General features: G+C 35.8%; 1 protein-coding gene across 1 annotated transcript in view; it reads left to right on the top strand.

Moving 5' to 3' along the window:
• EYS (eyes shut homolog) overlaps positions 1-15,543 on the top strand; it is a 951,425-nt gene that overhangs the window by 146,507 nt on the left and 789,375 nt on the right. Inside the window, exon 12 of the mRNA XM_075497152.1 lies at positions 7,696-7,800. Within this exon, the coding sequence (XP_075353267.1) occupies positions 7,696-7,800 (105 nt within the window). The remainder of the gene's footprint in view (positions 1-7,695; positions 7,801-15,543) is intronic.

Here is a 15,543-nt window from a genome sequence, read left to right as displayed (position 1 = left end):
GTGATGCTCTTCAGTATTTTCTCTTTTTCTCCAAAAGAGGAAAATGGCACATGGGCATTTTTAAGATGCCCACATTCTGGGCATTTATATTATATCATTATATATTATTATATTATATCATTCTATTACTTAAAAATTTCTGTGCTTTGCTTTTATTTTTTTATTCCAAAAATACATCAGACAAGTCCACTTAACATTTGGAGTCTATCTGAGGAAGTATTTAATTGTTTGTACTTTCAGTAAGTTATTCATTAGTTTTAAATTGTTTTGATGGGTTTTTTTAAATAATTTCACCCTTCTGTGATAGATGTGAACAGTATAACTTTGATGCCATTAAAAAAACCAAATCTTGAAGGAAAATACATGAAGTTGTCTGAAAACCAATCCTTTTCAACACAAGTAAATTTAGGAACACTTAACCCCTTGTACAAATAAAATCTAGAACAGCTGATGGACACCCTAATACATAATGAAGATCAACCCTGTTAGCAGAGAGCAGCAAGAGCCAGGCTGCCATATTGAAGGGAGTCACGAACCAGGATCCAAGAGTAATGCCAGTGCCCGCAATGCCATCAATAAGCAAGGCACAGTCCTGCAGCATCTAAACAGGGTGGGCAGAGCCAGGGGCTAGTAACAAGGTCCCTCACGAGCCCCAGGCATCGCAAGCAACGGACTAGGTCCAGGGTCCATCCATGGAAGCAAATTAGAAGCAGCAGGAGACAGGATCAGAGACAAAGCTACAATGTACATACAAGGGGTCCCTCCAAAGCGAAAAATTACAGTGTGGGCCGAGGTCCATTCTTGAGACAGGGCCAGAGGCAGGACTAGAAACAGGCACATCTACAGAATAGCTCATGCCAGACCTGGGTGCCTACAGCTGAGTAGAGCTGAGCTGAAATGGAGCTCACTGGACAACAGGGAGGGTGTGTGGGAAGGGCCCAGGTGGGGCTGTTCAGAGCAATTAGGGCCTGTTAGTGTTCTCAGGGCCCTGATATCTGCTTATCTTAGCAGGGTCACCTGAAAATATGAAATTATTATTTCTGCTGCACAAAGGACAGCAATTGGGTTCAGTTGGTTTGTTCACACACCCTTTCTGCGTTTGAAATACCTGCTTCCATTTCCATTCATACAGTTCCTATTTTAATCAGGCAAGGCCATCCTGTGAGCACGGCTCATGCCTGCTCCCACATCTCCAGCACCAAACAGGGCTGGGCGGGTGTGTGGCTCAGGGCATTGGGCCATGCAGCTTCTGTGGGGCCTCTGGCTGGCTTCTTCTTCTAGGGGAGACCGATTATCCTTGGCACCCTGTGCCAGTGCAGCCTGCCTGCCAGATGTACCGTGTAATCCCATGGAGAGAGATGAGCTGGGCTCTTGGCAGTTTACAGATGAAGAGCCACAGACTTTCTCCGAGTTAAAACTCTTTCAGAGAAGCTAAGCCAGTGAAGTGGTTTAAGACAACGTCATATGAATCACTTTCAATTTGGAGTTAAGTGTTCACAGAAAGGTTGACACTGTATGAAGTAAATGAATAAAAATTAAAATTGTTTTGGAATTTTAACTACTGCAATTTCATACTGTCGTGGTTTAGCCCCAGCCGGCAACTAAGCACCATGCAGCCGCTCGCTCACTCCGCCCCGGTGGGATGGGGGAGAGAATCGGAAGACCAAAAGCAAGAAAACTTGAGGGTTGAGATAAAAACAGTTTAATAGGTAAAGCAAAAGCCGCGCACGCAAGCAAAGCAAACCAAGGAATTCATTCACTACTTCCCATGGGCAGGCAGGTGTTCAGCCATCTCCAGGAAAGCAGGGCTCCAGCACGCATAACGGTTACTTGGGAAGACAAACGCCATCACTCCAAATGTCCCCCCTTCCTTCTTCTTCCCCAGCTTTATATACTGAGCATGACGTCATGTGGTATGGAATAGCCCTTTGGTCAGTTTGGATCAACTATCCTGGCTGTGTCCCCTCCCAGCTTCTTCTGCACCTGGCAGAGCACGGGAAGCTGAAAAGTCCTTGACTAGTGCAGCAACACCTAAAACATCTCTGTATTATCAACACTGTCTTCAGCACAAATCCAAAACATAGCCCCATACCAGTCACTATAAAGAAAATTAACTCTATCTCACCTGAAACCAGGACACATACACAGAAAAGACCTTGAATAAAAGAAAAAAACAAGTGTATAGAACAACAAATTTGAGAAAGGGAAATGTCAGTTAAGTTCACTGAGGCCACACCTGGACTGTCTATCTTGCTTTTTCATAACTGCATTTTCCGCAAAGTAAGCAGAAATGTAATTCAGGCTGATACCTCTCTTATCTAACACAATAACTTATGTTGCTTAGAAAGCAACAAAATTACACCATTTGTTCTCAGGTACATGACTTGAATGCTTTATACTTATATACCTTTTACAGAATGGTGGACAGTAAGGCAGGAGTGCTGTGAAGACAACCTTCAAATATATTGTTACTGTTTTGGATACTAGTTGAACTTTAAAAAACCCTCTTGTGTTTTTCAGCAGTACTTCATTAAGATTACATTAAGTAGAATTTTAAATCATTTGATTTTCATCTGATCTGGGAATAGAAAGATTCAGCTTATGTCTTGAAGTAATATTTCCTCAAGTAAGGAGTAATAGTTAAAAAAAAATACTCTTAGACATCCTTTCATTAATTGTGGTCATTCTATCCGCCTTTGCATTGTCAAACTTTATATTCCATTATTCCTATAAAGCAAAAGTTGATATAAACAGTATGTAAATAAAACTTTGTATTTTGATATTTTTGCATGTGTTTTGTAATTCAGACAGAGATGTTAATAGTAGTGGTGGTAATTAATAAGAGATACTTATATATAATGGGTATTAGATTGAGAAAATAAGCTCTCAAATTAATTCCAATATTCTAATGTTCAATTCTAATATTCTAATGTCTGAGTATTATATTTGAGAACGATATGAAGTTAAACGTATTCTGTTAACAAAACAAAAATCAGTTTCGTGGATATTCTGCAAAATCTAAAAATAATTCAATTAGTTCAGATAAAGTGTGAAGTTAAGCTCTTTAAGTTAAGCAGAAATAAAATATCCAAAGTTTGAACCACTGAAAGATGCAAACTTTCAATCTAGTGATCTTACAGAGTTGCTCTTACTTTTGAAGTGGAGGAATATTCAACGAGGCTTCATCCATTATATTTATGAAAAGGAATATTTCTTTGTTGTCTTTGATCTCCAGTTATATTTACCTGAGAAATTCAGAATGTCTCCATTTGCTAAAACAGCATGATTTTTTTAAATGAGTAAGTTACATCAGTAATGCTATTGGAGGACTAAATATCTTTGCCAATTTTTTTAGCATGCACCTACTCAGGTCCCTAGGCTCTTCTCAAGACTTTTGTACTCCTGCAGAATAATATGTCTCTTGTGTATCATCAATGTGCCTGTAGAAAATGTTGCTGTTAAACATCAGGCCATGTAATTTGCAAGAGTGACAGACTTTCCTAAGCAGCTGTAATTATTTGTTATGTATTTTAAGAACACTGCAATTTTATACAGGGTAAAACACACTATAGAGTTAATAGAAGTAGAAGCAGCTCATGATCAGTTTTAACATTCTCTTTGTACTTCAGAATTTGGTGACATGATCCCTGTAAATTGTTTAGGAATTCAGACACTAAGCTATGATTTATTAAATAACTAATTAAATATTACGTTTCACTACTAATTACGTTTGGATGTGTTGTATTAATGTTAACCTTAAAAGTGTAAACCCAGAAAATATTTATACTAACATACTTTGAAGTTGAAACTAATTTGTAGCGAATTAGTGATTTTTATCTGATGTTCAAAGAAGGTTCTCATCATCCATTTCAAATGCGTAGTTGAGATTAGCTGCATACTGAAAAAAAACGCTTCTCTGTACGTGTCCAGATTTTTTTGTGTCTCAAATACTCAGAAAATATGATCTCACAGTAGCTTCATAGATTCTTTGATTCTCTCTGAAATATTTAAAAAATACTGTCTATATATTGCCTTTGTACTCTGAGGAAATGAATTCTTAAATTTCCCTAGCAACTGTTTGCAAGAAATCTAGGGACATGCCTTTTGTCAGGTGCAACTACCAGTTTAATGGCACTCCATGTTATGGCACATAACCAGAAAAGCTAGTTATTGTCTACAGTACACAAAAAGCAATTACCTTTATATCCACTACGTGTGCATTTGATTGGCAGGAATTGAACTAAAACATCAAGGCTTTTCCAAGTTTTAACATGATTCACAGGAAAAAAATGCTATTCTCCTAGCCTTTTCTGAGATGTACAGAATTACCAAAACGGCACTGTTAACTTTTAGATGAAAAATAATATCAGTTTTTCATATCTGTAAATAGTATGTATTTCAGTGTCTAGATAGCAAAATTAGAAGGAAAAAAAAAGTTATCTTGAAGGAATGGTAACAGAGATGCATAGAAACTAAAGTTTTAGCTGTGTATGTCAACAATACTGCAAGTTTGTCAGGAAAAAAAAGAGTGAACTATCTGTATTTAATGTGTTGTCAGCATTTTCAACTGAAATATTTCAGAAAGTTTGGTATCTTTCTAAATCATTCTGTAAGTACTGTTAGCTAGCACAACTTGTAAATCAGTCAGTGTTTTTTGCAAATATTTTCATTAATTATGACAAAAGTATTCTCAGTGCTTGATAACTCAGATGAGGCTGAGTGGCATGTAATAGCTTCTTTGTCAACTGAAGTAATTTAGCTGTAATAACAACCTCCAGCATAAAATCAGCACCTTTGTTATCAGAGCAGGGATTTTTTCCCCATTTCCTTGTAGCCCTAAATGAAGAATGGAATTCATACACATCTAGCATGGCTATAGGTAAATAAAAGCAAAATACCTGAAACCAGATAGTTTTCTGTTAAACAAGTATAGCATGTATATCTCTATTGTACAGTATTAGTTTGGACATTTGGGATTAACTGTCTAAATTGGAACTAAATCTTTCAATCTATGGTGTGTTGCAATATAGATTAATACATTAAGAAAAACTGTACTCATTGAAGTCTTAAAATAATGGGGTTTAGTGGCATGATATCAGAAATAAATTTCAGTTTCTGATGCCACTGGTGAGAATTTCTTAGCTGTACATTATAGCAGATATTTTTTTTTCCAAATGAAGTTGCAAAATAAATTACCTTTTTCTGCATCCTTTCTCATATTGACAGAATCATTATGCTTCCTGTCAGACTTGGAATGGGAGAATGGCTTTGACTCCTTTCTCACCTTTTCTACACACAGTCAGGTTTTGTCACTACTCCTCAACACAGCTAAATCTCCAATGTTCATCTCATGTCCCAAATTCCTCTAGCCTTCATTATTTCATCATCCTCTCAGGACTCTCCGGGTGTTGTATCATTTCATATAGTTCAGTCAAAACATGGCCACAGAATTAACCTATTGATCAGGTGTCATTTTGCTGTTTAATTCCTCAAAGGGTTCACCTTGCCCAGTACATGCTATTTTTTGTTCTTTTTTGGAAATACTCCTCAGTTGACAGCTGCCCTCTGTGTCTTTGTTCTTTTCTCTTATTTCCTACCATCCCATCAGGATTTCCAGCCTGAATGACCAATTTATGGTACTGTTACAAAACTGTTGCAACTGTCTCTGCTTATTGCCCATTTCATCCCCTAAGGACTATTTTCCTGAGACTGAATACAGGATATCCTATATTGCATTAGATACTGACATTTAGGGAACTGAATTTCACCCTAAATGCTCAGTTTTATAGATCTGTACTCAGAAGACTACATGTAGTTGACTCATTTTCCTGCTGAATGCCACACTCAATTTCCTATCCCAAAAAGAAAAGAAAATCAAAGGAGATGGATAAGAACAGTTAACAAGGAATAGTTAGTTACACCTGTTACAGCCATGTCTTAAAATTATGGTACTATCCAGCTCAGTAAGATACATTTGCTGCCTTAGATTCAAGAGGAAAACAGAGCCATCTTCACATAAAGGCAGTAAGAAGTTCACAAATCTTGGATATCATGAGTAAATGAGGATGATCTCATTCTATTATTTCCCTCAGAATTTCATTTGCTTTATTTTAACCTTTTATCTATCTATTAGGAGTACACAACTCAAGGGAGGTGAAAGAATCTGTTTCAAGGAGTTTTTCTTGCACATGCTGCAGCTTACCGATGGCTTGTGGCCAGATGATTTACTTCTAGAGGAAACTCTGCGCCACTCTCCACTTCTCTATGCAGAAGAAGAGAACAGACGCCAATGTATTTCCATTTATCTTCCTCAAAAGAGACCTACCATAATCAGGGACTTAACTATGGAAATGGATCTGAACTAGAAAGCATAAGGAAAGCAAAATATCAGAATTAGATCAGAAAGGTTGCACATAGTGCTGTTACCTTATCAGCACTTCAAAGAAAATTTAAAGATTAAAAGAACTTAGAAAAGGTTTTATGTTTTGGCCAGTCCTCACTGTCTGTATTCCTCACTGGTGTCACAGCACACTCTAAGCAGCACTTAGCAGCTGCTGCTAGCAGATAGCTTTTTAGTTTACCGAGTTACCTGAACTCTCCCTGGTCTCTGCTTGTGTCTCCCCCTTTTCATCCAGATATCTTGAAGTCTTATGGAAAATCAGAGCATGTTTAGAGGCAGGAAAAAATCTTAATAGGAGCCACTCCGTCATAAGTTTATGCGTGGAAGAGAACCTTGGTGTTACTATGGGCTTGTCCAATGAAGGCCTTTTATATCTAGTAGATTCACAAAATACAGGTTTTGTGAACTGTCTTGGTTCATATGATTGTTTGAGAGGGCATGTATAAGTGCTGCAGAAAAGACACCAAATAGTTTCCACAGTGCAAAGAATTTAGAGTAATTTCAGCATTTGTTTTGGTTTTATCTTCTTCTGTGAGGTTCACAGAAAGCCCAGCATGCTCTGTACACTGCTGACCTGTGATAAGTACTGAACATATAATTTGCCTCTATATTCCTGTGGCTGGAAATAGCTTTTCCTGTTACAAATCAAAGCAACCCCTATTGTAGATCACAAATCTACATTTCACTAGACTTCCTTGCTCTTAATTATTTCATTCCCTCTCATGTGTATTTTGCCTCATTAAATATTCTTCAGTGACTTGATCATCCTCCTCCTTTGTATGACATGGAGAAAGAGAAATATCCAGTATCATAGTACCAACAACTTTCTGTAGAACATAGGCTGAACTCCACTGTTACACATAACTGTCTGTAAATTAGCATTGGCCTGATTTTCATATGCAATGATACTTTGCCATTCTTTTTCAAAGGAGACAGTAGGTGAAATGAAAGAAAATTGACACAACTGAACAAAAATTGCCTGAATATAGTAGTTTTGTATAATGGAAAAAAGCTCCAGGATTATGCATACCCTCAGTAGGAAAGCTTTCTATTTTCCTGATTGTCATGCTTCCAACATTGCCTGTCAAAATGGACTGTCTTGTAACCAATGAAGCAGAAAAATTCATGACACACAGGATGTCTATCAGTATCCCTGTGTACTCAGTAAGTGCACTTTGGCCAGTGGGGCCAGCATTTAGGCTGTGACAGTCCCATAGTCCTTTTTCATTACAAGTATGTCTCTATGATTTGAACACGTCAACATATTTGTCTTTTTTTTTAATATAAAATTTCAGGAGAAACATGTTCTGTTCGCATGAATGAGTGTCTAGACAGACCCTGTTGGAATGGAGGAACCTGTGAAGAGGACATAAATGGCTTCAAATGCAATTGCCCCTTTGGTAAGCATTTATAGTTTTTATACAATTGCTAGTTTGCCATAGTGTGCGAGTTCTACATATGTAACTCAGGTGTTATAGAGCCTTGCATGGTGAAAGCATTTTCTTACATTTTGAAAGGTACAGATTTAGTTATTTAGACTAATAAAAAGAAAAATGTTCTCAATGAGTGTCCATGACAATTTGCCTATGACTAATTTTTTAAAAATAACAGATTACTTAGGTTAAAAAGTACTTGTAGTACTGGAACATACTGGTGAAGAAATATGACAGAACTGGAGATTGCTAATTATTTAGTGTCTATTTGTATAGACACCTTATAGCAACACATTCCTCAAAAAAGTGTAAGTTTTAGGCACCAAAACATGTTGAAATTGAGCAAACATCAAAAATCCCAGTCTTTGGAATCCTGTTCTGCTGGCCACGTAACTCACACCTAAAAGATTTGAAGGCTCCTCTAAAGTATGTGTGACCTCAATCTGGTTGCCTGAGCATGTGCCCTTTGTGCCATCTGAAGGGCCCTTAAGTATCCAAGATACTGTATGAGGCTGGAAGATATGGTACAGAATATAAGGGACATTCAAGACAGATCAGGCCAGGTGGCAACTGAACTAAGCACAGTGTAAAAAGACCTAGCAAAATAAAGGGAGAAAGAAATATAATGTTGAAGATTTTGCTTTGCTAATTATATATACACTGTATAATTTGGGATTTTACATGTTATTGTATGTTGACTAAGAAAACATAGAAAAGGGTGGATTAGAAATTCCTGACCTTAGAAACCCTTTGATCAGGATCAGCAGGCTTCCTCCATTTTTTATAATCATTGTGGCTAAAGGAGGCTGGGGTAGAGGTTTAGCAACTGGTAAGTTCATTCATAAATATGGATAAGAAATTACTGATAAATTCTAAAAAGGTTTTTGGTTTTGACATGTGCATTTATAAGCTCATTGTTACTATGGAAAATAAGGTCAGAAAAACTAATTTTATACAGTCACGGTCTAAGAAGGCTTACAGTACTGGGGTGTTTAGAAGAGAAACTGATAGTGATCAGTAAAACCTGGAAATGTCAGAGTACTGAAACACAAGTCTCCAACCATCCCTTTCACGCAAAGCAACTGATTTTAAGAGGACTTTAATGTACTTAATATCAAGAGATCCTTAAATGCTTTAAGGGTGGTATCCTGCTGAGTTGTGAACTGAAGACAATACTGAGTTATATCTTCAAAGGTAGGATGATGCTTTCATGTTTATTGCTTCATTGGGACAAATGTAGGCATGTGTTCAAGTGTTTTACTGAATAAGAGCTGTAGCTAAACGTTAACACAAACATTATCTCCTTTGTTCTTCTGAGATGGAGATTCCCACATTCAATGCACTATCATCTATCACACTAGCACATTTGCTATCCCATGTTTAACTCCCATTGGTGTTTGCTAACACTCTTAGGTACAGTGCATTTTAGACAGAAGCATCCTGCACATACAGTGGATTTTAGGCAGAAGCATCCTGCACCTCCTTCCACAGATCTGAAAGGAGATCCCTTTCATACAGAAGAATGCGTGTCAGTGATAGGAAAGAAAACTGTTGTGATGTTGTCTTAGGAGGTCGTTTGTGCCTCTTTCTTTAAGGAAAAGTCAGTCACTCTGTAGACAGGCCTTATCCAATTAATTTTTATTATCATTCTCGGTGTGTGTGTGAATGTATGGTTTGAGTGTCTGTAACTATTCATTCTTTTGCGTTGTGCCTCTGAGGTTAATCCAGGTATTCATCTGGAACAATGAGGTTTATGTAATGGACGCATATACACTAGAAACGATGAGTTTCATTATATTGAGTCTACTAAAATGCTGTGCATAGCAGTGATTCTTCATCATCATCGGTCAAAGGATCAAGTAACTCACAGTGAACCACAGGTTATCTGTAGAAATGATCAGTTATTTTTGAAAAGAGTTAAGACTTTCTGTATTCCTACTTGCAACTACATTATTAATATAACGGCAAGCTGAATTAGAGAGGGGGAAAACTGTGTAATAATGTGCATACCTAACAATGAGCTGAAAAGAGAAGAATTTTAATCTAAATGTGATACAGATTCCCTTTGTGCCCTTGGGTAAATTAATTAATATCCCAGTTCATATTCTCTAGGTGAAGGTATAGATAAACAAATGTAACTGTCTCATAAAGATATTGTGATGATTAAATAGATAATGTCTGTAAATTGCCTGAAAACAAAGTTGCTACATTGCTGGATATTTTTACTGCTAGCTTGGTTCTAACAAGTGTATCACTTCAAAAGATAAGACAGCTAACTCGAGCTAATCCTTAAGTGAAAAATGACAATTTATGCCTCCATACTTTCATTGACAACCAGTGTCATATTGGATTTCTGAAAAAAATAGGTTTTGTTTATCAGAGGATCTGTAGTTGCTGGCTTTTAGCACGTAAGTAACAGTAAATAAATAAATAATAAAAACATTTAATAAATCACATGTATTCAATAACAAAATACTAGGGAGTGCAGAGAATTTGGATGTGCCTTAATGATCAAGTTCTTGTAAATGAAAATACTTGTATCTGCAACTGTCTGTCTGACTAGATCACCAATAACTTGTTTTTCACTGCCTGTTTTCTTTGGAATACATTTTTATTCATTAGGTAGGTGGCTGTTATCATTCCACATTGCTGCTTTGCCTGCTGTTGTCTGAAACAGTCTCTGGCTGCACCTTATTTTTAGGTGCATGGTGATGTCTTCCCAAATTAAACTTTTCAATATTATCAAATATGCTACAAATAATAAACATAAAGAGCTTTCCTCTATAAGCAGTGGAGGTTCTGTTTCTATCTTTATTTAAATTATTATTTTACAAGGAATTGTAGCTCTCAGTAGATACACCTTAAGATACTTTTGCTGGGGAAGAAATATGCCAGTAGCACCTCTGCCATGTCAAAAGTGAGCAGCACTATTTTTTAACTTGAACTAAAAAATTTAAAGGCAAACATAGTTAGGAGTTATATATATTAAAAGTTAATGAGTTTTTTTTCTTCAAACTATGCCATAATAGTAATGTCATTTATTTGGGGATATGAGAGCATAAGTTACCTTGACATACAATTTAGAAGGAAAAGGATGAATATCCTTTTAGTTTTCCCTTCAGAAACTCTCGATGCTAAGCTAAGATAAATCTAGAAGGACTCCTGAGGAGTTTTGTATTAGCAGTGGGTGTATCATTGTATTAGCTTCATGAATGATCTTGGCATGGCTTAATAGTGAAGAGATGCTGCATAAATAGAAAACCTATATGTTTTGAAAGGAAAAAGTGTTTTGCATCTTCTTTTATCTTATACAGTTTCTTTATTCAAAGTGGATGTAACTAGGAATTTTTGTTATTAAGATACATATTTTTTCAAAAGCTTATATGGTTACACATGATATATAGTGTTGTATCTGGAAATGCATAACTGCCGCAATGAGAATGCTAATATGATGGATGAAAGTCTGGATTCTTCACTGTACTATGTAGTGCAGACATTTGGTTGGATCTGAAGAAAGCAAGCTAATTAGCCTGATTAACAAGCAAGGTTCATTAACCCGACAAGAAAGCTATGCTAATAGTTACGCAGCTTCTGATACTGAAGTAAGCTCTTTCAGATATTGTGTCTTTATAAAGTACTACATTTAAGAAGTACAGAGCTACTAACACATTGCCATTGGCTGGAGTTAAGAGAATTCCATTGTCAGAGAAGATTTATAGACTGATCAAACTGCTTTTGATTGAGACTTGTGGTCTTCCATTATTTTATTTAAACAAGATTTTGAAGTGAGAAATGTGTGTAGAATGAATAATGGGACCTCTGCTTTATCAGGGCAATCCTCCAACAGACCAAGCTCCAGTCTGCCATGTTTATGTCTGTGTGAACTTTCCAAAACAGTCTTTATTTCCAGAAATTTTCATAAATGCAAGTGTGAAGACCTCAGTATTTTCTCCACTGGAAATTCCAAAGGTTTTGGTTTTTTTCCATCACCAATAGTCACTGTGTTAATAGAAACCAAAGCACGCTAACATTGCACACTTCCGTAGTTAGTATATAGAAAATACTGAACACATACTGTTGAATGCAGCCAAAATGAGAATTTTCTTACAATACTGATGTTCTTCAGTGCATTAAATATGTTTACATTATGTTTCGAAAGGCAGAAGTATTTGAATTTAGTACAGCACCTGCACTTTTCCATAGGAGTGGAAGTGCATTCATTTTGTGAAAAATTTAAAAAATTGATTTAAAAATAGATGCATTAAAGTTTTTACTAAGCATGTGAAATATATTTCTTATTTTTTTAATTATTTATGATATTGCTATCTCATTTTTAATTACTCTATAGAATATTAGTGAAAAAAACTTAGTTACATCAGTCATAAAAATAAGAGATCTTGATGCCATGAAAAATTTCAAGCATTTTCTTCATTTCTTTCACTACTAAATAAAGCATAAATCAATAGGAAACTTCAGTAGGAACCTTCCAAAATAAAATCTAATTGCTGGAATGTTTCTGCTATATATGATCATTAAAGCAACAGTGAATAATGCCAGAATAATTTTTATTTATCAAAAACAGAATAAAGATTCTTTTAATAGGCTTAGAATAGTAAAATACACGTCACAAAAATTTCAGTATAGCTGTGGAAAATAATTTATCACATAAAAATATTTAAATAAATAAGATATATTGATAGCTTTAAAGCATTACAATAATGAATACCTTAAAATTGTTAAAATATGCGTCTTATTTTTAGAGATCCAATTCTACCCTCTTTATGGCAAAAATTTCCTGTTAATGAAATTTGAAATTTTCACTATTTTTACTGAATTCTTACTTTACTGATTCGTATGTCATATCTCATATGTGCAGAAAACATTCTCTCTAAAATCTGAGTAGGTGTGGCTTCTCTACCTAAATGCCAGAAAACTACATTACCTCTGATTGCTACTGTTAGCTAAACCTCAGTATTAATCCTTCTGATGGCTCAAGAGATTAGCCTAGCTTGGATTAATTGATGCACTAAAAGGTTCTATAGTCACAACAGTAACACAAATCCTGAAGTCGTACTTTGATTCATTGGCAGTTCATATAGTACGTCTTTTGTCAAATCATGTTTTAACCCTCATACAAAAATACAAAATTGTATTTATCCCCAGTCCTTTCTCAAAAAAAAAAAAAAAATTTGAAGAAATTCACAAAGTTTCTCAAAAGATAAATGAAATCCATTCATTGTTTTCCACTCAGCATCCTATAAACTCGTTCAATATATTCTTAGAAGAAGAACCTCTGTATTTCTCTATCTTCAGAGTACGTTTAGGGCTGTAATAAACCAAAATTTTAAACCAAAATGTCATGCTGTAGACATTCCAAGTCCAAGACCTTAAATACTTTGTAGTGAATATTTACATACTTTTAAAGTGGGATGCAGCTGGAATAAATACACAATGACCCCAAACTGCTGAAATATTTAAATATAATGGATAAGAATTCAACACTAAGTAATAGAGAAGTGCATAAAACCTCTTACTTCTGGAAAACTTTACATTTGGGAAGCATATGCTGGATTTCTTTTTCATCCACCTATCCAGTGTCAAAAATGCAACTGACTTGGTAGGGTTAAACATGACAGCAAACTCTTTTTTTATTCTTGTCGTGGTTTAACCCCAGTCGGCAACAAAGCATCACACAGCCGCTCCTCTCACCCTTTCCCCCTCCCAGCAGGATGGGGGAGAGAATCTGAAGAGCACAAGTAAGAAAACTTGTGGGCTGAGATAAGAACAGTTTAATAATTGAAATAAAATATAATAATAATAATAATAATAATAATAATAATAATAATAATTTGTAATGAAAAGGAAAATAACAAGAGAGGGAGAGGGAGAGGAACAAAACCCAGGGAAGAACAAAAAAACCAAGTGATGCAGCCGCTCACCACCTGCCGACCAATGCCCAGCCAGTCCCCGAGCAGCGACTGCTGACACCCAGCCAGTTCTCCCCAGTTTATATACTGAGCATGACGTCATATGGTATGGAATAGCCCTTTGCCCAGTGTGAATCAACATCTTGGCTGTGACCTCTCCCAGCTTCTTGTGCACCTGGCAGAGCATGGGAAGCTGAAAAGTCCTTGACCAGTGTAAACACCACTTAGCAACAGCCAAAACATCAGCGTGTTATCAATATTATTCTCATACTAAAATCCAAAACACAGCACTATACCAGCTCCTAGGAAGAAAATTAACTCTATCCCAGCCAAAACCAGGACAATTCCAGAAAGAAAACCCACATTTTAGAAAATAAGAGAATGCCAGTAAGGACATTCTTAATCTATAAAAGCTGAAAGGAAGGATGGCCTGAGGGCTAAAGCAATGAATTTTGATTTAGAAAATCTGGTGCAAGTTCTACATTGCTCCAGAGTGAATTTTTACACAATATATTTAATACGACAAGTTAGTCAAATAATTGATTCTGCTAATATGAACTGCAGAACAATGCTGATGGCAGAAACTTTTGAGCTGAGGTTTCTGATCACTGGCTTCTGCTCATCCAAATCTGAATTCTAACTCTAACCTTCACTTGCATCCTTGTTGCCAGTTTAGGTGTGCCTTCTCTCTCTAGACAGCTACCCAGATCTACCCTGAATGCTTCTGTATCCTACACAGTCAGTTAAAATGACCAAAAAATGACCTTTTTTAGTTTTGGTTTTCAAACTTACATATACAGTTCCTCCATCCTTGAGAAGCAGGATTGCTTTTCCTTGTTAAGAAATCAGAACTATATGTATTTAGCAAATGTAAAATATGCACATTTAACTTGTAAGTGCTAATTTTATGGAAATACACTTTATGCTTTATTAGTTACTGTCAGGTACTTCATTGTCTTAATATGTTGTCAATTTTAACACTAAAACTATTATTTTCATATGACAAATCTCCTTTCAGCAGCTTCAAAAATAATTCATTAAAATTCTCTATGGTACAGCTGAGATATTTCTTAGAAATTATTCCAGAACTCCATCCTACTGTTGATAAGATATTGTCACTAAATAGGATGAAATGAGGTCATTTAATCATACAGATCATTAATTCACATAAATATATCTCAGCATAGCTGGAAACCTGACATAACTAGAGTCTTAACTTCTAAAAATACATAACTAGAGAAAACTCTTGCCTTTTAAGCATTTGGGTTTCATTGTTATTCATTGTATTTCATGGGTATTCATGTTATTTTTGTTTGTTTGTTTGTTTTAATTTCCCTGTACTATAGTCTAATTTTGTATCAAACATAAGAACCCCATCCATCAGAAGGTATAGGTTACTTTAAGTAATGGACTCTTGTGGGACTCTGCTTTTGTGATAGAGTACAATTTTGTTTGCATCTCAAGAAACAGGACAAAAAGTAACAGAAAAAGGATAAAATGGAATTGGACAATGTTTTAGATATTGTATGACATCATTATACAGTTCCTTTTCTGTGTAGAACACATGCATGGCTTTCAGGTGAACACCGTAACCATCTTTTGAAAGTGTTTAACAGGAAAGTAATTTTATAATAATATAGCTTGGGTGACTGGTTACTGCTAGTATGGCTTTTGGTATATTCTGATGACCTTATTCAGGAGATTTTACAAGCATTATAATTGAATTTTAGAATTTTAGATAACAGCATTTCCATTTAGCTGATGAACAGTATTGGTTGATTAT

This window comes from Mycteria americana, chromosome 3 (genome assembly GCF_035582795.1).
Source record: "Mycteria americana isolate JAX WOST 10 ecotype Jacksonville Zoo and Gardens chromosome 3, USCA_MyAme_1.0, whole genome shotgun sequence".
NCBI lineage: Eukaryota > Metazoa > Chordata > Aves > Ciconiiformes > Ciconiidae > Mycteria > Mycteria americana.
The sequence above is the reverse complement of the archived record's forward strand: the minus strand, read 5'-3'. Positions and strand labels throughout refer to the sequence as shown.